The 23974-nt window shown below is 48.1% G+C and overlaps 1 protein-coding gene and 1 long non-coding RNA gene across 8 annotated transcripts in view; one reads left to right on the top strand and one right to left on the bottom strand.

The window, feature by feature from the left end:
* The window catches only part of LOC310952953, a 403897-nt gene that overhangs the window by 366618 nt on the left and 13305 nt on the right, over positions 1-23974 (bottom strand). The gene's annotated exons all lie outside the window — the stretch shown is intronic.
* The window catches only part of caska (calcium/calmodulin-dependent serine protein kinase a), a 125079-nt gene continuing 112251 nt past the window's right edge, over positions 11147-23974 (top strand). For all 7 annotated transcript variants that reach the window (XM_083921789.1, XM_083921787.1, XM_083921785.1 and 4 more), the window contains exon 1: positions 11147-11731. In XM_083921789.1, the coding sequence (XP_083777915.1) occupies positions 11673-11731 (59 nt within the window). In that variant the 5' untranslated portion in view covers positions 11147-11672. The remainder of the gene's footprint in view (positions 11732-23974) is intronic.

Genomic DNA, 23974 nt, shown 5'->3' with positions numbered 1-23974 from the left:
TGGGAGGAAACCGGAGAACCCGGAGAAAACCCACGCAGACACGGGGACAACATGCAAACTCCACACAGAAGGGCCCCAGCCGGGATTCGACGTGAACGAGGGTTTCAGCATCAGGCAGAGTCAGAAAAGAGCGGAGCTTTGAAACGTGGAGATGAATTAGAGACGGAGAAGATTCAAGAGATGCTGAGAGACGAGGACTTTTATTATTTTTGTCACTCTCGAGGCTTTGGATCGGATCAGAACACAATCAGAGGATCACAGGTGGATTAAGAACAACAACACAGTCTCCACTTACACCAGAGAAGAGAGATTTGAATTCCCCTCACATTTAAACGGACAGGGCGTCTCAGTTTCCTTCATTTACAGTCTGCGTTAGTAACGTTTACGACGACAGGTTGGATGGTATCAGTGCCATGAGTGAAGCATCAGGGCTCTGTTACCAGATGCTGCTTATTAGTTTTGGCACTTTGTCGAAATAATTCATGACAAAAACAAGAAGATAATGTCAAAGAAACACACACACACACACACACACACACACACACACACACACACACACACACACACACACACACACACTTAAAATGCTTCATTACTTTACATCTGATGAGTGTTTCCCAGAGGCACATTACCATTTCACAGGCTGCAACAAGGGCACCACTCTGTGTGTGTGTGTGTGTGTCTGTCTGTCTGTCTGTCTGTGTGTGTGTGTGTGTGTGTGTGTGTGTGTGTGTGTGTGTGTGTGTGTGACTGTCTGTGTGTCTGTCTGTCTGTCTGTCTGTGTGTGTGTGTGTGTGTGTGTGTGACTGTCTGTGTGTCTGTCTGTCTGTGTGTCTGTCTGTGTGTCTGTCTGTGTGTGTCAGTGTCTGTCTGTCTGTCTGTCTGTGTGTGTGTGTGTGTGTGAGTATGTGTGTGTGTCTGTCTGTCTGTCTGTGTGTGTGTGTGTGTGTGTCTGTCTGTCTGTCTGTCTGTGTGTGTGTGTGTGTGTGTGTGTGTGTGTGTGTGTGTGTGTGTGTGTGTGTGTGTGTGTGTGTGTGTGTGTGTCTGTCTTCTTGTATCCACTGAATCTATTTCCTCGACTGTGTTTATCTGTTAATTGTTGTTGCCATTAAGTTTCCTGCATGATTCATTTCACATGCTTCAAAATAACGACATTAATGAAAATCAACATTAGCTCAGACTCAGTGTGTAATGATTAGTACAAATGTGTGTTTGTGTGTGTGTGTGTGTGTGTTCATCTGTGTGTGTGTGTGTGTGTGTGTCTTTAATGTCAGCGCTAAGAACGCTGAGACTTTACATCTCGAGTCTTTTTAATGCAGCCGAGCCTCTCACAGCTGTGTTCTCATCACTGACTCACTGGGAGGAGGCTTTCAGACCCTGACAGGTGCTTTTGTATACATGTTTATTTACAGGGACTCGTATGAAGCATAAACTAATGCCACATACCACAGATTACAGGCAACACACACACCACTGTGTCTCCCTTTAGGTCTCCCTGGCGTCTGTATTTCCCTGAAACAGAGACTTTTGGAAACGCTGCTGAGGGTTAGGGTTGTGTCTTGGGGCCCGTCCACAAAAAGGAGCATTTTCCTGTAACTGCACAACTTTAATAGCATTTTGGCGTTATCGGAGCATGTAAACGGGATCTTTTGAGACCGGGTCCCAGAGTGGGAAGACTTGAAAACGCCCCCCATGGCGTTGTGGTCTGGACGGTGAAAGCTCAGACTTTGTTAAAGGACGGCGTCATGGCCCCACCTCCGACCTCTGACCCCACGGCGTCACATAACAACAACAGTGCTGCCGCGTGAGAGGACAGAGACGGACCCAGAGACTGTTTACTGAACTGGACTCTGAGCCACATGCATGGGACTGAATGAGGCCCAGCACAGATGTCTCCCTTTTCCCTGATGCTCTGAATAAGGAGCTAAACCAGGAAGTTTGGGGTCCCTGCTGGAGCTGCTGCCCCCGCGACCCGACCCCGGATAAGAGGCTGAAGATGAGATGAGATGAGATGAAGTCGTGTGGATGGAACTTCTTTAATCAAGGCCAAAACACTAATAATACTATACTTTAAACGTCTGTCTGAGCTGCTGAATGTTCCCCTTACTGCCTCGTACGGACGCGAGTCTTCCTGGAGGAACAGACAGAGTGAATAATTGTGTTTTCCCCTCCTTCCTCTGCACCTCGCAGCAACAATCCATTAGAAATGTGTCCATTACGTTTCTTCGGCGTGTCTTTCAACTCATCCGTCTGGGGGCAGAGGAAACTGAGCAAACACCAGTCGAGCTATTTATCAAGGCACCGTAATTATTTTGAGGGCCCTGCATGAAACACACACACACACACATGTTCACACCTGGGTGTAGTCAGAGAGGACACTCGCTGTTTGGGGATAAATGTATAGAAGAAGAGTGAGGGGGGAGTTTATTCATAAGCTTCATAAGCTTAAGAAAAATATATCTATTCTGCCTCAGGCTCCAGCGAGACGTCGTACACAAGAACGGGTAAAGATGGATTAAAAAAACAACATAAACATGTGGTTTTTCCTGCCGTCTGTGTGAGATCATCATCCGACATGTGCGGCTTTTTCTAAACTCAAACACACATTTACCATTAAACCCACACCTCCTCCTCTTCCTCACCCTGTCCCTGAATTCATATTTAAAAAAAGAAGTCACAGCTTTGACAGTGTTTCCATTGTAGCAGCCAATAGCGTTGGGCGTTGCTGGTTGCCAGGGCTGTCGATGTTGTTGTTGTTGTTGTTGTTGTTGCTACAGAAACAAGAAAGCATTTTGAGTTGAGAGCTAATGGATGAAACACTCACAGAAAGACTTCAGTTAAAAACTGGCTAACGTTAAATACTGTTGTCGAATTCAATGAGTCGTTCCCCAACCGTACCGCGTCTAGGAGCGGCACGCTTGCCGTCCACGGCCCGTTTGGGAGAGGTGGGCTTTTGAAAAGCACGTTTGCACGTGTACGAGCACAAGCGTGCGCACGTGTACGAGCGCGAGGCCTACGGCGGTTCTGAGGTCATTTCCTGTGCGCCTGTTGGGACGTAGAAAAAAGAAGGAGGGACCATGCGCGGACATTTCAAACAATGGCGGTGAAAGGTTCACGTTGGTGTGATGCGGAGGTGGAGTGTTTACTGCAGATTTGGTCGATGAAAAGATTCAAAAACAGTCGACAAGACGCACAAAAACTCTGAGGTCTACGGAAAGATCTGGAAACAAAGCCACGCATCGCCATGACGTCATCAATGCGTGTGACGTGTTACGGCGTGATGACGTATAGGCAGCAAGAAGCATTCTCCGAGGCCCAGGTAGTGTGAGTACAAACGGGCCTGGAGGGGGGGCCAAGGACCCTAAAGCACGGGGCACGGGACGGAGGCACAGTGGGTCATTTCCTGTGCGCCTGTTGGGACGTAGAAAAAAGAAGGAGGGACCATGCGTGGACAGTTAAAACAATGGCGGCGAAAGGTTCACGTTGGTGTGATGCTTTATAACCCACTATAATGTAGTCATAAGGAAAGGATGGCCGACACATCTCCATTTTTCCAACTCTACAAAAGTGAAGCCAAAATTATCTCAGATACCTGATTTTGGAGCCAGTAGAGAAGTCCCGCCCCTACACCCACCCAACCAATCACGAATCAATCACTGCTGTCACTCACGACGTTTCACCCTGTTTTTATAGCATCAAATAACCAAATAACTAATTAAAACCAAACTTATCACAAAAATAACTTAGGGCGTACTCACACTGTCCTCCCGGACCACAACCCGGACTTTAGGGTCCCTCTCCTCCCCGCGCCCCAGCCCCGTTTGTACTCACACTACCTGGGCCTCGGCCAATGCTTCTTGCTGTCCATACGCCATCAAGCCGTAACACGTCACACGCATTGATCGCGTGTGTGTGGCTTTGTTTCCAGATCTTTCCATAGACCTCGGAGTTTTTGTGCGTCTTGTCGACTGTTTTTGAATCTTTTCATCGACCAAATCTGCAGTAAACACTCCACCTCCACATCACACCAACGTGAACCTTTCACCGCCATTGTTGTTGTTGTTAAATGTCCGTGCATGGTCCCTCCTTCTATTTACATGTCCGAACAGGCGCACATAACGCTACTGCCGTAGGGCTCGTGCTCGTACACGTGCGCACGCTCATGCTCGTACATGTGCAAACGGCTCCGCTAAAGCCCACCTCTTTCAAGCGGGCCGTGGCGGCCCAGCTGGCCCCAGTTGAGCGCGGAGCGGGTGCGCTCACACTACTTAAAGGTACTAGACTTTAGCTGAAAAACCGGTTTTGGCCGCGGCCAAAAGGACAGTGTGATCACGCTCTTAGTATATTTTACATTGTTGTGCTGCTGGACCCTCTCATGTGACCCATACTGAGCAAAGCACTTTACGACTCTAATTACAGCTTCCTTACGTACTATGAATAAGACGTAATATGGATGTTATTGAGGGAAAACTCTTGTTATTGTTCATGTTTTTGACCCAGTTGTTGCAGAATATGGTCACGCAGAAAAGAACTGCTTCATAATGACCAATAAAGAGCCAATATGCTGCTAATATGATGCTAATAAGCTTCTAATAAGCGAGAAGTTAACTGTGATTATGTGCTCCTTCTTGTAATATTTGCAGTGCAGTGTTTTTCCAGCCTTGGCTGTAGGTTAGTGTCAGAGTATTACAGGAACAAGACAAACAGCTCCCTGAAGGACTCCTGCAGCAAAAGGATGATGCATTCTGCAGGCAACGCTTTCCCCAAAGCCTCCTCGTGTGGAAGCTCAGTCGACTCTGCTCTTGAAAAATGGAACAAGCCTCGCTTCAGACTCAGCCAGAGGCGAGACTTAATGCTCCGAAACCGAAAGCAGCGGAGGGTATCATTAAGCAGCACTGTCATGATCTGCCTCTGTGATGTGCACCAGTGTTTCTTCTCCAGGCTGGACGGAGTGACTCACACATCAGAGACGGAGCCGTTCAAAGACGTGTATACGCAGAGAACATGCAGTCGTTCATGAAGCGAGTACACTACACCTGCATGTTTGTAGTGCTGCCTTTGGACTCATCAGTGAAAAACAGATCAAGTGTGTGATGCAGAGTCTCAGTGGCTCTGCAGAGCCTCTTTCAGCTCAGTCTGACGTCTTACTTAAAGACTTATATGCAGAGATATTTACTGGGGGCGCACTCACACTGTCCTTCCGCACCGGGCCAAAACCGTTTTTTCGGCTAAAGCCTCGTGCGTTTGACCAGTGTGAGTGCAACCGCTCCGCGCATAACTGCGGCCAGCTGGTCGTCCGCGGCCCGTCTGAGAGAGGCGGGCTTTAGTAAAGCACGTTTGCACGTGTACGAGCACGAGCGTGCGCACGTGTACGAGCACGAGCACAAGGCCTACGACGGTTCTGATGTCATTTATCATAAACAGTGCCTGCACATGGGTGTGTAAATGTGTGTGAATGGTTAGATTAGATGGTCTGTAGATGTCCACTGCATCAGTGTGAATGTGACAAACACTGTGAAGGTGCCTGAGTAGTCAAGACTAGAAGGGCGCTTTATAAGCTCAAAACTATAAAAAAAGATGGTGGTTTGTCTTAGTTCTTCCGGGACACGGACGGCTGTGGCTTAGCGGGAGAGTGGATCATCCTCCATTCGAAAGATCGGCAGTTTGATCCCCAGCTCCCCCGGTCCACATGTCGAAGTGTCCTTAGGCAAGACACTGAACCCTGAATTGCTCCTCGTGCTGCACATGGGTGTGTGAATGTGTGTGAATGGTTAGATTAGATGGTCTGTAGACGTCCACTGCCATCAGTGTGAATGTATGGGTGAATGTGACAGACACTGTGAAGCTCCTTAAGTAGTCAGATGACTAGAAAGGCGCTATCTATGTACAAGTACATTAACACCAGTCCACCTGACCCTCCTCTCTACGTGGATTTTGGTTGTCTGATACTACGTCACCTGATTCCCTTCTTTGCTCCGACGTAACTTCTACCGTAATTACAAAGCATTCATTTCTGTACGTTTCTGTACGAACAGTGAACGAGGATGTTAAACTCCAGCAGAGGAAAAGGAAAGTAACACGGCATAAGTCTGAAGTCTCACAAAGGAAAACACTGGAGCGCACTCCTGATGCTTTAAAGGTGTACAAAAACCCGTCAGTACACTTATGTACTCTGGTAAGTATCAACAGAGCGTCTTCTAATTTGAAAAGTGACTAAAGGAGGAGAGGAGGAGATGCAGACGTGCAAAAGAAAACCAAATGTCAGCGGGAATGAAGGAGATCACGCCGCCCTTCAGCAGACGCTGCGGGGTAGCTGAGGACTCCCACGAGATCACAGGAGCTCTGAAGACGTCGTCAGTCTGCGCTCATCCTCCTCCCACATCAAACAGACCACACAGTCTGCACCACACGCCGGCTTCATTACGCTCACCGTCAAACTCACACTCTTCACTGAGCTCTGGTGCTTTGGACGTTCAGTGGTACAGCACTCACGACTCCTGCTGTACTCGTGTCTGTCTAACCACACACGTGTTAACACCTCTTGAAACAGTGTGTCTGTAATGACGCAGACCGCATGGTGTCAAAGGCTCTGTCGCTGTGCATCATAAACACTGCCTGCTCCCTGAAGCACACGTCTGTCTGTGGCTTTCTGTAGGAGTTCACTGTGGGAAGCCGCCGAATACTTTCCCACAGAGGCGACAACCGGGTAAAGTGTATCAAACTGTACGACTTCTGTTTGTTTTATCAGTTAAAGATCATTTCCAATTTGCGCTAGAGTGTATCATCGCTTAGAAATGATGTCAAATGTAAAAATGCGTGTTGCAAAATGCTGATATTGTTACTACAATATCTGCTCTTGCAATACAATAACAAGGAAAACCAGCATTTGCCAAAACAACATCACTGGGGAAACAAATGAGTATCATTGAATGGGAAAATGACGGAGTAACTCTTCCTCCGGTACAGCAGGTGGCGCTCCACCAACAAACAGCTGTTTGGAATACGGCCTTTCTTCACTTTTGGACAGAATTACGACAGAAACGGCTCTTCTTGGTAGTGATGTTACTTTTTTCGGCTCCGTTGCTTCCTGGTTAATTCTATTTCCGGGTCAAAGCCACTGCCGCGGAGTGGTGGTGGTGGTGGTGGTGGGGGGAGTTATAACAAACGAAAGAATCTGCAGACGTGAAATCCACTGTTTACATGAATAATCAGGTCTTGAAGGAGTTCTCTAGGTCTGGTAACCGGGGTATGAGAACCCCGATTTTACCTGGGGTTAAGTGTTTCCATGGTGTTTGAGAAACCGGAGTGAGCCCTTAACCTGAATATAATCAGGTTTTTAGGGCGCACTCACACTGTCCTTCTGCACCGGGCCAAAACAGGTTTTTCAGCTAAAGCCTAGTGCGTTTGACCAGTGTGAGTGCAACCACTCTACACATAACTGCGGACAGCTGGCCGTCCACAGCCCGTTTGGGAGAGGTGGGCTTTAGTAAAGCACGTTTGCACGTGTACGAGCACGAGCGTGCGCACGTGTACGAGCACGAGGTCTACGGCGGTTCTGAGGTCATTTCCTGTGCGCCTGTTGGGACGTAGAAAAAAGAAGGAGGGACCATGCGCGGACATTTCAAACAATGGCGGTGAAAGGTTCACGTTGGTGTGATGCGGAGGTGGAGTGTTTACTGCAGATTTGGTCGATGAAAAGATTCAAAAACAGTCGACAAGACGCACAAAAACTCTGAGGTCTACGGAAAGATCTGGAAACAAAGCCACGCATCGCCATGACGTCATCAATGCGTGTGACGTGTTACGGCGTGATGACGTATAGGCAGCAAGAAGCATTCTCCGAGGCCCAGGTAGTGTGAGTACAAACGGGCCTGGAGGGGGGACAAGGACCCTAAAGCACGGGGCACGGGACGGAGGCACAGTGGGAGGGCGCCATTAAACTGCATGGAACTGGCTGTTAACGACTCTCCGGGATTTCTCCGTTAAAAGTTTATACACCAAAAAACTTAATGTATATTAGTGCCAAAAAAGACTATGTGGTGATTTTACTTTAATATGCACGTTGCTGCGTCTACATATCTTTTAATGTTGCACAGATTAAAAACACAGCTGTGTGTGTGTGTTCTGTGCCACAGCCCCTACTCAACAAACACATCATCTATATTGCTGATTGAGGATAGGGGGATAGGGGGTGTAAACACACACACACACACACACACACACACACACACACACACACACGGCCCCACTGGCTGAGTCTAGAAGGGTGTGTTGGTCAGAGATAAGATTCTCTCTGATGTCCTGGTTTCTCTTATTCCTAAGCCGAATTGCCCGCTGCTCATCTCTTCACACGTCCCTCACACGATGAGCGAGGGCGCACATTTCTACGTCTCCGATGGCCCAAATATTAGACTGTCGTGCCGTAAGCAACCGTGCACCAAGGGTAAAAACATCACCTACTGTCGCTGCTTACGGGGCTCATTTAATTCCATTAAATCCCTTTTTTGTTGAAAAGTTATGAATAAAAGAACAAGCTCATCATCTTGGGTTTACTAGTTCTGCTTAATTATTCACCCGGCATTAATTAGGCAATCAGCTGGCAATGGATTTAGCCCGCGGAGCTTATGAGACACGAAGAGACAGCACTCGTCTGTACGTTGGGCTCACATGTGTTTTAGCTGCACAGTGTGTGACGAGTGTAAACGATAGAGGTGTGAAAGTTGTCGCTGCAGACAACCCCAGCCTGCCAAAACATACACATTTTGGTGCATGTTGAGTTATTCCAGTAGTAGATTTGGTCTCTTCACAGTTAAAGGGATGATTCTGATGTTTTGTTTCACGCTGGGACGCAGCTAAAGCGATTTTAGACATCTACAAAAATCTATATTGGTTTAAGTGTATGCTATATTTAGAATATTTACAGTTTTATGCCGTTCTGATGGGGGACCTTATATCCTGCCCTAGGAACCAGACGGATCTGCTGAGCTCATGTTTCCTTTGCTCTGACCCATTTTAGTGTATTTGTGCTGTTTGTTTCAAAAAGGAATGAGCACCGGGTTCGTTTCAGCTGCTCTGATTGGTTACAGGTCATGTTTAAGTTGGTGTGATTGGTTGTAGGTCATGTTTTAGTTGATCTGATTGGTTATAGGTCATGTTTAGTTGCTCTGATTGGTTAAAGGCCATGTTTTAGTTGGTCTGATTGGTTACAGGTCATGTCTTAGTTGCTCTGATTGGTTGTAGGTCATGTTTTAGATGCTCTGATTGGTTATAGGTCATGTTTTAGTTGCTCTGATTGGTTATAGGTCATGTTTTAGTTGGTGTGATTGGTTGTAGGTCATGTTTTAGTTGGTGTGATTGGTTATAGGTCATGTTTTAGTTGCTTTGATTGGTTACAGGTCATGTTTTAGTTGGTCTGATTGGTTATAGGCCATGTTTCAGTTGCTGTGATTGGTTATAGGTCATGTTTTAGTTGGTCTGATTGGTTATAGGTCATGTTTTAGTTGGTGTCATTGGTTATAGGTCATGTTTTAGTTGGTGTGATTGGTTGTAGGTCATGTTTTAGTTGCTCTGATTGGTTATAGGTCATGTTTTAGTTGCTCTGATTGGTTATAGGTCATGTTTTAGTTGGTCTGATTGGTTGTAGGTCATGTTTAGTTGCTCTGATTGGTTATAAGTCATGTTTTAGTTGCTGTGATTGGTTATAGGTCATGTTTTAGTTGCTGTGATTGGTTATAGGTCATGTTTTAGTTGGTGTGATTGGTTGTAGGTCATGTTTTAGTTGCTCTGATTGGTTATAGGCCATGTTTTAGTTGGTCTGATTGGTTATAGGTCATGTTTTAGTTGCTCTGATTGGTTATAGGCCATGTTTTAGTTGGTCTGATTGGTTATAGGTCATGTTTTAGTTGCTCTGATTGGTTATAGGTCATGTTTCAGTTGCTCTGATTGGTTGTAGGTCATGTTTTAGTTGCTGTGATTGGTTATAGGTCATGTTTTAGTTGCTCTGATTGGTTGTAGGTCATGTTTCAGCTGCTGTGATTGGTTATAAGTTATGTTTTAGTTGCTCTGATTGGTTATAGGTCATGTTTTAGTTGCTCTGATTGGTTATAGGTCAGGTTTTAGTTGGTGTGATTGGTTATAGGTCATGTTTTAGTTGTTCTGATTGGTTATAGGTCATGTTTTAGTTGCTGTGATTGGTCGTAGGTCATGTTTTAGTTGCTGTGATTGGTCGTAGGTCATGTTTTAGTTGCTCTGATTGGTTATAGGTCATGTTTTAGTTGTTCTGATTGGTTATAGGTCATGTTTTAGTTGCTCTGATTGGTTATAGGTCATGTTTTAGTTGCTCTGATTGGTTATAGGTCATGTTTTAGTTGCTCTGATTGGTTATAGGTCATGTTTTAGTTGTTCTGATTGGTTATAGGTCATGTTTTAGTTGCTGTGATTGGTCGTAGGTCATGTTTTAGTTGCTGTGATTGGTCGTAGGTCATGTTTTAGTTGCTCTCTAAATCGGACTTGGGCACTGAAAGAAACCTAAATAAATAAATAAAGAAAATATAAAGAAAATAGTAAAAAAATATATAAAAATATAAATAAATTGATATAAAAAATATATGTATTTTTTAAATAAATATTTAAAACAGTTAAAAAATATAAAAATATAAAAAATATAAATATTAAAAAACAATTTATTTATTTCATGAATAAATAGATAAAAGAGTAGAAAACTATGATTAAATAAATAAATAAATATAAAAAATAATGTATTTATTTCAAAACAGTTAAAAATATAAATAAATACATATAAAAAAATTATTAATTTATTTCATAAATAAAGAAATAAAGCTTCTGAAGTGGAATAAGTTCATATTCGTGTCCTTCTTCGCTCACACTCCTCCTCTCTTCCGGGTTGAACTCTTTTCTCTCCGCTGGAAAAGTCCGAAGGAAACTGCGGTTTTAGAGGAGCCGTTATGGCGGCGCCGCTCCGCCATCTTGGCTCAAAGCCTATAGGCCTCAAATAGACTCCTGGGTAACGGTTTGGCGCCAAAATGGAGGCCAACGGAGCAGTTTCATAACCTTCCGTGTGGGCGGAGCTTTGTTTCTCTGGAAGCTCCGCGGAGCTGAACGTCCGAGGCAGGCGGGCACACGGGCGTCAGCGGCGGGGGGGAAACACACGGAGCAGCGTCTGGAAAGTGTTACCGAGGAGCCGAGGAGGAAGAGCCGGGGAGAGCGGAGCTTCTGGAGACTCGAACCCGCCCGACGGGAGGATTGTAGTGTGTGTTTGAGTGTGTGAGTGTGTGTGTGGGCATCCCCTGAAAACACCAAAGTGTAACCGGGAAGTGAGGAGCACCTGGATCGGTACTGTAACCGGAGCCTGATGCACCGGGTCCGTCCGATTCACCCACCGCGACGCAGCTCTCTTTTTGGGGTAGGGGGGGCGGGGAGGGGAGTGGAGGGGAGGCAACAACTGGAATTTAGAGCCCGTTCTCCGGAACTCTTTACCGGCTGAGGACGGTGCGAGGCGGGCGGTGGTGTCGTGTCCGTGATTTCTGTCAAACGGTCAGCTGCTCGTGGCCTCCGCCCCCCCCTCCTCCCTCCCCCGGGTCTGACTGGGAGCACCATCCGCTTTGGGACGCATATTTTGGGGGTGATTCTCCCCCAGCCGCCGGGGTCGGACTATGGCGGACGACGACATCCTCTTTGAAGATGTGTACGAGCTGTGCGAGGTCATCGGCAAGTGAGTGCTGCACTGATTCATTTGTTATTGCACTGTTTTAACCATTAGATCCTCTTTAAATCCTGATTTATTATAATTTGTGTGCACAGATTATTAATCTGTGGGTTTATTACATGACATGCACGCGTGCAACACTCACATGCAGCTGATACACATGTGACAAATGTTTTGTTTCTGCGTCAGGATGGTGTTTATTTAAGTTTATTCATGTAAATGAGTGGTTAAGTGATGTCAAATGGCCAGATCATTGTTTATTAGTGTTATGTTTCAGTGCAATTTTACACGTTTTTAAATGTTTGGCAGTGAATCATAAAGTTTTATTAAATTTAAAAGAAAATGCAGCTTTTTTTTGTGATTTTTATGCAGATTAGTGTTAAATCACGTCACATTACATCATTTTAATCTTATTTTTCCATCTGGGAAACAATGTATTTTATTGAGAAAGAAACATATTTAATTCATTATTATTATTATAATTTTTTAATTGTTTATAACTATAACTTTTTTATTCTACAGTCATTCATTATCATTATAACTGAGAGTCCTTAATGGTGGTTTGTTTACCTACCTTTCACCCCTTGGTTACACTATAATAATATAAATAGACGTTACCCCAGACTGATTTAAATTATGTGTATTATTGCATTTAAACAGACAGATGTTCATACAGATGTGTGCTTTTTGGATTTGACCTCATTTGACACACGTTTAGGATCGTCTCATCTCGTTTACACAAACATTTGTGACCAAACTTCATATTTTCATACGTCATAACCAGAACACTTTGATCATTACACGTCATCCATTAGTGAAAAGCAACTTAAAGCTTTTATTTAATCCACAAAAAGAGAAATAAACGTGTGCCACGGTCATAGAGATGACTGCATCACTGTTATGGACGTGATAACAGTAGTCCCAGTTTTATTCCAACATTAAGATAAGATCCTGTGTGTGTGTGTGTGTGTGTGTGTGTGTGTGTGTGTGTGAGAGAGAGAGAGAGAGAGAGAGAGAGAGAGAGAGAGAGAGAGAGAGTGTGTGTGTGTGTGTGTGTGTGTGTGTGTGTGTGAGAGAGAGAGAGAGAGTGAGTGTGTGCGTGTGTGTGTGTCAGCACTTTGACCTGGTGGCGACTTGCTGCACAGATTAAAGGGCAGGGCACCAGACCGTCATGAGTCATGCACGCCGCACATCTGTTCGGCGTTAGTGACTGAAGGTCTCATGCAGGAGTCAGATTCTCTGCAGGGCTACGGGGGCCAGAGCGGCGCCTCGTGTGTGTTTTCGCACGCACAACTCCAGGTCGAGTCCTTCCCTCGCGGGGTAAGACCCTGAATATTCCCCCGTGGTGATGAAGCGAGGAGGAGGTTTGATGCGAATGTCTCGTACGGAGGTTTGAGAAGTGATTGGATTTTTAATCTGCTGGCGAACACGGAGCTTTGTGGTTCTCATTTGTCGCCCTGACGCTGTCGTTAAGCATCCGTTTGGTTGCTCGCAGCAGACTTTGGCGTCTCCGCCGGATGCAAAATGACACAAACACATCAGGAGTTCACACAGTAGAGAGTGAAGGAGTTCGGCCTGAGACAGTTACTGAAGGAACTCGATTACAAAACATCATCTCTGCCTCGATGCTGCGTTTGATTCCTCTCTGGAGCGTCCTGTGGCCTGTTGAGCGCAGGGATCGTCGTTCCACGCGGAGCGTTTTTGCGGATGCACGCCGCTGCATCCGTGAAAAAGGCGGAGAATCATTTTGGGATCATTTCACACTTTAAAAAGGAGCCAAAAAGGTGAAAGTGTCACTGTGAACTCGAAGTGTTCGACCACGACAGCAGGACACGGATGATTCAGCGTCTGAGCAGAAAGCAGCCCGTTGTTAACGCCGCTTCACCGAGCGCCGCTGCTACGGTTTAAGGAGGGCGGTTGCCGTAGTGACTGAGATGTTAGAGACAGGAAGTGAATGCGTAGCTGTGCTGGTGAACGCCTCCATGTTTAGTTTTGCATGTCAAACAGAACGTCACCTCCCTGATCAGTCTGGAGAGTTCGGTTTGAGGAAACGTGTCGGTGGAGTTTGTTGTTGTTTGTTGTTACGGTAAATATATTTATAAATATCTCTAATTCATTTTCTATTTGTCTTTGAAACCTGTTTGGGTAAACACGTGTCTTTATTCACCACTTAATAGTAAACCTGTTCATGGTGAATTGGGAGTAGAGATGCACCGATCCAGTCAGACACGTTACCTGATCTGAGCGTATCGACCGATCCCTGGTACCGATCCGATCCTCCTGTTGAACGTTGAATTCAGTAAAAATCCTCAATTTTGTGTCTGGCCTCACCTTGAATGTATCGTCACGTTGCTCACAGACAATAATCAGGCATCCACATTAGAGATGCAGCTCTAATCTTGAACTGCTGGTTGGCGACCTGGAAGGACTGGTTTACAGCACAATAAGATCTAATTTCAGGGCGCCCTCCCACTGTGCCTCCGTCCCGTGCCCCGTGCTTTAGGGTCCTTGTCCCCCCCTCCAGGCCCGTTTGTACTCACACTACCTGGGCCTCGGAGAATGCTTCTTGCTGCCTATACGTCATCACGCCGTAACACGTCACACGCATTGATGACGTCATGGCGATGCGTGGCTTTGTTTCCAGATCTTTCCGTAGACCTCTGAGTTTTTGTGCGTCTTGTCGACTGTTTTTGAATCTTTTCATCGACCAAATCTGCTGTAAACACTCCACCTCCGCATCACACCAACGTGAACCTTTCACCGCCATTGTTTTAAATGTCCGCGCATGGTCCCTCCTTCTTTTTTCTACGTCCCAACAGGCGCACAGGAAATGACCTCAGAACCGCCGTAGGGCTCGTGCTCGTACACGTGTGCACGCTGGTACTCGTACACGTGCAAACGTGCTTTACTAAAGCCCACCTCTCCCAAACGGGCCGTGGACGGCAAGCGTGCCGCTCCTAGACGTGGTACGGTTGCACTCACACTGGTCAAAGGAACCAGACTTTAGCCGTGACACGTGCTCGGGCACGGGACAGAGGCACAGTGTGAGTGCACCCTTAGATGATGAAGACTCAATAATGACTATGTGCCGTGTGCTTTTATACAAATTTGAATGTGAGTTTGTAAAATGTGTATAAATGGTAAAATATTGTCATATAAACAAACATGTAACTGAAGCATAAGACTTGTGTAAACTCCCGTCAGAGCGATAGTTTGTGTTCCAGGACGTGACGGGTGAATTATGCTGCGGTTGCTGCTGTGCCCCTGCTTTTATAACCCTGCTGTAGAAGTGACAGAGCTAATCATTAACATTTATCCATATAATTATAATCGTCTGCAGCCACGTACAGTGTTGTGACATCTGAAGCACATGTTCCCACGCAGCTCCTGGGATGAGCAACAACCCAAACGGGTTAAAATGGCGCAGAGACGGGACGGAAACCGCTTTCATCGCAGGTCACGATTAATAAAAACACCCCCGATACGTTTATTGTGGTGGATTCTCACTATCCGGATGATCATATCACCCCGCGCTTGCTCTGGTTAGTCTTTATACTCCTTCAGCTTTGTTCTGCTTCATGGCTGCAGCACCTGCACCACACCCGGGGCTTTCCACTCGCTCCAAAGAAGCCGAGGCCGCGACCGCCGAGTGAGACAGTCACCGTGTTGTGATGTTCACCGGAGACAAAGGCGTCTGGACCTCCGCGTGAACACCTCACTGTGTCATCCACAAACGGCTGCTCTCGGGTGAAGCACTTCTCTGGGCGTTACACACGTGTGAACCAGAAGCTCGACAGACGGAGTCACTCAGTCAGAGCGGGCCGACTGGTTATGGGACTCCTGTGTGTGTCTGTGTGTGTGTGTGTGTGTGTGTGTGTGTGTGTCACAGAGATGGTTGACTCTCCGACAGGGCGATAAGACCGGCGCTGCACATGACATGTTTAGGCAAGCCTGAAAAAGGTGTGTACCCTTTCCTACCCTCACAGTCACAAGCGGTTTCTGTCTCTCTCACTCAAACGCAGCCGTGGACCCAGAGATCCCGCTCCGTCGACCATTTTGAATGTGAGGAGCACACAAACACACTTGGTTCCCTGAATCCCAGCCCCGCTCATGCTGATGGACAGATCGTCTGTGATTTACAGTTTGCAGAAGAAGAGGGCGGCCTTTTATCAGCTGACCTGCAGCTTTCTCTCTGCATGTGTGTGTGTGTGCGTGTGTGTGGAGAGCTGCCGCAGCCACCAATTGGTGGTTTTTGTTCCTAAAAGAGATTAACTGGAGGGAAACCCAAGCAAACGATGACACCGCAGTCAGCCCCACGCCCTGGACCATGCAGAGACGTGAGCGTGCACGTGTGTGTTCTCCAGGGTTAAGGCACGGGCGCACCAAGCCGACGGTCGGCCGCTTCCCCTAGTTTTTGTGGTGTGTCCTGCACCGGTGGCACTATTTGGTGCTCAGAACCACCGTAGGCCTCGTGCTCGTACACATGCGCACGCTCGTGCTCGTACATGTGCAAACATGCTTTACAAAAGCCCACCTCTCCCAAACGGGCCGTGGACGGCAAGCGTGCCGCTCCTAGACGTGGTACGGTTGCACTCACACTGGTCAAAGGAACCAGACTTTAGCCATGAAACATGCTGGGGCACGGTACGGTTGGACAGTGTGAGTGCGCCCTTATGGGACGCGACACAGACGACGTCAGGCGACGCAACAGTCGACCCGTTGTGTCCCTGCCTTGAGATCCAGTGCTGTGTGTGTGTGTGTGTCCCCTGGAGTCACGTAGGTGTGTGGCCCTATGGAAACCAGGATCCACCCTGTGGTCGTGTCTTAACGCACACGCATCAGTCGACTGTGCATCAGGGAGATTCAGTCCCCTGCTTGTATTTTTAGAGCACCGACAGAGAACAAAAAGCCTGTCACCCACTTGAGCGTGTTGCGCACATCTGTCTTCCTGTCGCATTGATCCTGGCTGTCGTGCTGCCGTGTCCCGGGGCACAGAAACCACAGGACGGGCTGAGAGTGGGAGACAGTAAATAGACATGTTTAGGACCAAGAAGAGCAAGGGGAGTAAATCTGTGAGGGAGGAGAGAAAGAGAGGTTGGATACGGGACAGGCGAGGTCAGGGGCACCGTAGTTTGACTCGCACACGCAGAGACTTCCTGTGCCTTTAGGGCCGTGCTCCTTTTCTAGTTCATCCTCGGAAAAAAAGTTGTACGTGCGCCTGTGTGTCTCACAGCAGGGGACGGCCTTTGTTTTTCCTCGCAGCTCTAAACTGCACTGCAGTTAATACTTGGTGACAGCAGCAAATGCTAATTTCAGTACATGCGACTACAACGACACGGCATCCAATGTCGTGGTGGTTGGGGCGGCTCGGGTACTCATTTCTGTCAAGATGTGGGCTCCCTGCAATTAAACGAGCATGATGAACTGTGATATTTGCGTTTGAAATGCTGCGCTCATAGAAAACTGCTGCAAATCACGTCAGGCGCTTCCTAAACCAACAGCCAGCCACCAGGGGGCGACCCAGGTGTTTGGGCTTCATGTTTGGGGAGCTGTCATGCAGCAGCAGCAGCGGCAGTCTGTGAAAGATGTTTTAGAGTAGGTGAAGAATATTTCTGCAGCAGGAGGAGAAGAGCTCGTTCCCTTTGGGGAGTTTCCTCTGTCTTCTGCTTCGAGGAGACGCTTAATCCAGGTGAAGAGGAGCCTTGTTTTGATGCAAAGATGTGTTAATTAGCAGGAATGAAGCACAAAGTGGAAGCAAAGCTACCAGTGCTCTGTTTAAATGAATGTGAAAGTGCAATAAAAATACTTTGGATCGAAATATGCACAGTTAAATGCCATTAGGAAATCTCCAACTCTTTTGCAAATAGGAAAAACCTTCCAAAATGTAATGGATACTCTCCACCCCTCTGTTACCCCGGCTGCTGCACACGTCTCCCCACGCAGAGTCTCTCAACCAGGTCACGGTAGCCATGTTTGGCCCCTGGGTAAATGGTTTGCCACATCCATTTGGAAACAGCACCAACTAAAGGCTCATTTCTGCTCCCATTTCGTGCGTAAAGAGAGACTTACATTCTAAACGTCACTGCCTTCATGCTTTATTCCCCTTTACGTTGAAATGGACGTTGAGCAAAACATCCTCTAGAGGGCGTCGCTCCGATCCAAAAGTTCTTGACAACAACAAACTTGGTGACGACAGAGGAGATAACGATCCTGCGTCACTTTCAGTGTTTCAGGACGTCTGTTGGGGCTTCAATGACTCGCTCGCTCCTGATATTCACGCCTCTTTTTAGTGTCCCGTGCCCGACTCTGCCCCCATGATTTCAGGTGGTACTGCAGCGTTTGGTCCGTATCTGTACGCATCCGTCAGCTTTCAGGATACGGACAGAAATACGGAGGAAATGTACGCAGAGGACGCACAGAAGGCTGCGTCCGTATCCGTGTGCGTCTCTAACGTAGAGCAGAAATGGGCCTAAGACCTGAAGGTGACCCGCTCTTGGCACGGTAGCGACGCTCCAGTCACAGACGGATGAGCGAGCGACCCTCAGAGCCTCTCACCTGCTTATTTAACGGAGGCAGAAATGGGAGTTTATGTTGGCCGAGTGCATCAATGGGCCACCTGTGCTCAATATTTGGACTCGCTGTGGATTTAACAGTGGATATTGTCCCATAACACACACACCACTGTAGAGCTGATCCGCTCCGCTGTGGATACAATGAATTACCCTCCATTTGCATACCTCGCGGTCTGGGAGGACGCTCGGGGGTGCTGTACCGAGCCTGAATGTCATCATAACTCTGGGCCCCGCGGAGATGTGTGTAACGTGTGCGGTGGCCTAACGCGTCCCCTTCCAAGAGGAGACGGGGAGAATGCGCCCGAGGCCCGACTCTGTCCCCGTGTGCATGTGTCCCATTCACCTCACGAGTGAAGTGACATCGCCCTGAAGTCCACAGGGACTTCACCGCTCCACCGCCGCCTTTGTCAGCTGGCTGCAGAAGAAATGATGGTAATAATGAAGGTGTGTGTGTGTGTGTGTGTGTCCCTTCCCTCAGGAAGAGTAGAGGATTTCTTGTACCGAGGTGCAACCCACCACTTTAGTAAATTATGTATTTTTAAAGGCTCTGCTAAGGTTTTGTGTATTTATGTGTAGGGCTGCACCGAACAGTTCAAAGCTTCATTTATAACACCGACGTCTGAACGCTGTTTAAACTCTGTATTTCTGCACCCTGTCGGATGATGTTGTTGTGAGCCAGAGTCACGAGAGGGTTTGTTTTGTGTGCGTGAGAGTCGTCTTCACCTGAAGCGTTGAGAAGAAGAGCTGAACAAATGTCACATTCAGCTTCTGTCTGTTCAAAACGCTCCTTAAACGTTGAGCGTGGAGCTTTTAGTGTGAGTCTAAATGAGCAGGGAGCTGTTTGAAAGATCCAGATCTCAAAGCGTGGCGTTTTTTCACAATATAAAACATGTTTTTATGTTTTAAAAAGTACAAACGTAGAAGGAGACGTGATCTGAAGCGTGAAGCTGAGCGGGTGGCTGCGTGGTTTGTTTACATATGTGTCCCGGGTAAACGTGTGACACACTGACCTACATCAGCGCGGCTACAGGAGCCACGTCTGTGACGGGGTCGCCCTCGGGGCTTTAGGTTGTTAATGTTGATAAGCGAGGCAAGGTGATGCTGTGGCCGGCCTCTCTGTGCTCTGAGGAATCGGCCAGAGGGGCTCCACAAATCAGCGGCCCCGGCCCCGGCCCCCGCCCCGGCTCAGGCCCCGGCCCCAACCTGGCCCCGCCCCGGCCCCCAACCCGGCTCAGGCCCCGGCCCCAACCCCGGTGGACCCTCAGGCTGCAGGTCAGCGGGTCAAACTGCTTTGTTTACATCGTCAGACATAAGTGTGTTTTGAAAGGCCGGCCTCCCAGCACTGGACTTAACAGCAGCTGTGTTTACTGCGGAGGCGCTACCCTTAGAAAAACACATTACACCGGGGTCAATTTGAATAACGGCGTCCGTCAAGTGGTGGTATCTTCTGTCCCTTCTCAGCGGCTGAGATTTCTTGCTGATTGGCAGGAAGTTCCTCTCTAACAGGCTCTCTTTAGCTCCGTCCTAATAAATCCATTTTAATTGGGCGTCTAAAGGAGTTACTGAACAATACACCAATTAAGAAACGCGAGTTATTGAAGTCATAATGCATCAGCGATGTGCTTGCGTCTGAACGGGGTCCGTGGCCTCAGGGGAACACACTCGTGGAGTCGTCCCTGGGGGCGCGGTGCATAATTGTGCGGCAGCAGCAGCTCGTGTTAAGACGATGCCGGCCTCTCTGGAGCGGGTTTGGAGGAGGAAATCTGCTGAAAGTACGGTTCCCTGCACGCACAATTACACACAGATGATATAACAGAGGGATCTTATACACAGCCACTGAAATATTTATCCATCCTCATCAAGCTGGAGGAAACACCCGCAGCAGAGCCCTGCAGCTCTCTCTGTGTGCAGAAGTCCAGTCTGTGAGCCGTGTTCAGGAGTCGCCGCCCTCTCAGGCTGCATCCACACAACTACGCTTTACTGTAGAAGAAGAAGAAGAAATGCATTTGACCAGTCTGTGACCAGTTTGTGTGCGTCCGTCCCGTGCCCCGTGCTTTAGGGTCCTTGTCCCCCCCTCCAGGCCCGTTTGTACTCACACTACCTGGGCCTCGGAGAATGCTTCTTGCTGCCTATACGTCATCACGCCGTAACACGTCACACGCGTTGATGACGTCATGGCGATGCGTGGCTTTGTTTCCAGATCTTTCCGTAGACCTCGGAGTTTTTGTGCGTCTTGTCGACTGTTTTTGAATCTTTTCATCGACCAAATCTGCAGTAAACACTCCACCTCCGCATCACACCAACGTGAACCTTTCACCGCCATTGTTTGAAATGTCCGCGCATGGTCCCTCCTTCTTTTTTCTACGTCCCAACAGGCGCACAGGAAATGACCTCAGAACCGCCGTAGGCCTCGTGCTCGTACACGTGCGCACGCTCGTGCTCGTACACGTGCAAACGTGCTTTACTAAAGCCCACCTCTCCCAAACGGGCCGTGGACGGCAAGCGTGCCGCTCCTAGACACGGTACGGTTGCACTCACACTGGTCAAAGGAACCAGACTTTAGCCGTGACACGTGTTTGGGCACGGGACGGATGGACAGTGTGAGTGCGCCCTTATACACTGTCAGCTGGTTGAAATGGCAGTTTTGCACAGAAGCTCAACGAGCGTGAGAGAGAAAGAAAAAGACAAAGACAGAGGGTCGAGCGAGCTAGAGAATAGATGAGGAGAGGGAGCGCCGTAATCAAGAACAAAGCAGTGGAAATAAAGTATTTTCACCGTTTCATCTCTACTGGAAATGCAGCTGTAGCGAGTTTCTCACCGTCTCCGTCCTCATTTATACTTTAAAAACCTACAAATTTATATCCAGCTACGAAGAAAAGTCAGAAAGTTAGAAGAGAAGTACGGAGAGTCTCTGCACTGAGAGTGAGAGTCTCTCTGGATCAGTTGGATTCATTATACAAAGTCAGGAAATGATGAAAAGTGATGCATTTGGTCTGAGCAGCGAGTGATGTCATTAACATCAGATGAGTGGTTCCTAAAGATGCTTTCACAGATGTCGTCTGGCACTGGACGATCTTTGACCTCATAACTGACTGTTGAGTGGACCCAGGCTGCAACTAACAATTATTTTCATTATGAATAATCTGCCTTTATATTTTCTGAGTTGGTCGTTTCGTCTGTCGGGAAATAATGAGCAGTGAGGTCTGATGTGTGAGCAGCCGTCCAAAACCCAAATATTTGCAGTTTACGGTCAGAAAACCGGCGCCGGACCAGAAGTTCAGAAGTTTAAACTGTTGAATTCTGGATGTTTTCTTCTCTCTCAACACCCATCTTCAGCCTCTGATCCTGGATCAGGTCTCAGGGGCAGCAGCTCCAGCAGGGACCCCAAACTTCCCTTTCCCGGGCCACATTAACCAGCTCTAACTGGGGGATCCTGAGGCGTTCCCAGGCCAGTGTGGAGATCTAATCTCTCCACCTGGTCCTGGGTCGTCCCCGAGGCCTCCTCCCAGCTGGACGTGCCTGGAACACCTCCCTAGGGAGGCGCCCAGGGTTCATCCTTACCAGATGATCCTGAACCACCTCAACTGGCTCCTTTCAACACAAAGGAGCAGCGGCTCTACTCCGAGTTCCTCACGGATGCTGAACTTCTCCCCCTCTCTCTAAGGGAGACTCCAGACCCCCTCCTGAGGAAACACATTTCACACGCTTGGACCTGGACCTGGTTCTTTGGGTCCTGACCTGGACCTGGTTCTTTGGGTCCTGACCCAGCTTTCATGACCACAGGTGAGGGTAGGAACCAGGACTGAGGGTAGATCCAGAGCTTTGCCTTCCTCAGATCTCTTTTCATCACAACGGTGCGGTAGAGCGACTGCAGCTCCGCCCCCGCTGCTCCGATTCTCCGGCCAAACTCACGCTCCATCGCCCCCTCACTCGTGAACATGATCCCGAGGTCCTTGAACTCCTTCACTCGGGGTCAGGACTCATTCAAGACCTGGAGTAACAATCCACTGGTTGCCAGTCAGGAGACGACCCCCGGTGTTCGTTGACCCGCCCGCAGCATTGAACCTGTTTATGGTCACAGCAGGTTTATGTTGGCTAACAGCCGATATAGACTCTTTACATTGAGTCATTTGTGTGTGTGTGTGTGTGTGTGTGTGTGTGTGTGTGTGTGTGTGTGTGTGTGTGCGCGTGCCTGTGTTCGTGTGCGTGCCTGTGCGTGTGTGTGTGTGTGTGTGTGTGTGTGTGTGTGTGCGTGCGTGCCTGTGTGTGCGTGCTCTCCCACAGAGATGCCATAATGAGTTTCTGCAGTTCCATAACAAACACACACACACCTCTGAAGTCATCCTCACACACACACACACACACACACACACACACACACACACACACACACACACACACACACACACACACACACACACACACACACACACACACACACACACACACACACACACACACACACTGAGGTAATGTGTCTAATTAGCTCGTCTCTGCTTTTCTAAACAAATGCGTCCACGTCTGTTTCTTCAGTGACTCGTGGTTTTTTTGTCTGCGTCAGGGATTAAGTTCAGAAATTCAGAAAAGTTCTGGAGCTATTTTTTACTCCTTTCTCTGGTTTCCAGTTTATTTTCCTTCTTCCTGCCGTCGTTCAACTCGGGGCCTTTTCAGTCCGAGCCAGTTTCCGCGCTGCGTGCCAAAGCACACAGTGTCACCTGGGTTACAGCTGGGGCCTCCCGGAAAAACAACCCCCACAATGCAACACAGGGAAAAGACATTTACCTTTCCAGGCTTTTATAGCAGCAGAGTTGTAGCGGGCATCATTCATACTCTGCCGCGGGTCCAAGCGTGTGAAATGTGTTTCCTCAGGAGGGGGTCTGGAGTCTCCCTTAGAGAGAGGGGGAGAAGTTCAGCATTCGTGAGGAACTCGGAGTAGAGCCGCTGCTCCTTTGTGTTGAAAGGAGCCAGTTGAGGTGGTTCAGGATCATCTGGTCTGGATGAACCCTGGGCGCCTCCCTAGGGAGGTGTTCCAGGCACGTCCAGCTGGGAGGAGGCCTCGGGGAAGACCCAGGACCAGGTGGAGAGATTAGATCTCCACACTGGCCTGGGAACGCCTCAGGATCCCCCAGTTAGAGCTGGTTAATGTGGCCCGGGAAAGGGAAGTTTGGGGTCCCCTGCTGGAGCTGCTGCCCCTGAGACCTGATCCAGGATCAGAGGCTGAAGATGAGATGAGATCATTCATCCTGCCAGTCCACAGCGAGCATCGACGCTACAGCTGTGCTCACGTTCTGACACTAGCCGACCTATGAAAGGTGCGTGTGCGTGTATCAGAGAGATGATTGGGTGCAACATCAACAGTGTTTCCTTTTTCAGGCCAACACTCATCTGGAAATGCAATCAGCTTTCTTTTCATGCCTAGTTTATATAAACAGTAGTTATTTTACGTGACGTTCATTAAAGTGACGTTATCGGTGATATGAGTCACTTTCGCAGAGCTTTTATTGTGAAAGGTAAGAAGGAAGAAGTGGAGCTATCTGCCTCTAATGTAGAACAGGTTGGAATGAACACCTGCAGCCACAGCGACCCTGTACTGGATCACTTCGACTCCCTGATGTGGAACATCCTAGAACACTCGTAGTTATTGTAAGTTGCACGTTGTTGATGTGAATGGAAGTGT

This window comes from Echiichthys vipera (assembly GCF_963691815.1).
Source record: "Echiichthys vipera genome assembly, chromosome: 10".
Taxonomy (NCBI): domain Eukaryota; kingdom Metazoa; phylum Chordata; class Actinopteri; order Perciformes; family Trachinidae; genus Echiichthys; species Echiichthys vipera.
The sequence above is the reverse complement of the archived record's forward strand: the minus strand, read 5'-3'. Positions and strand labels throughout refer to the sequence as shown.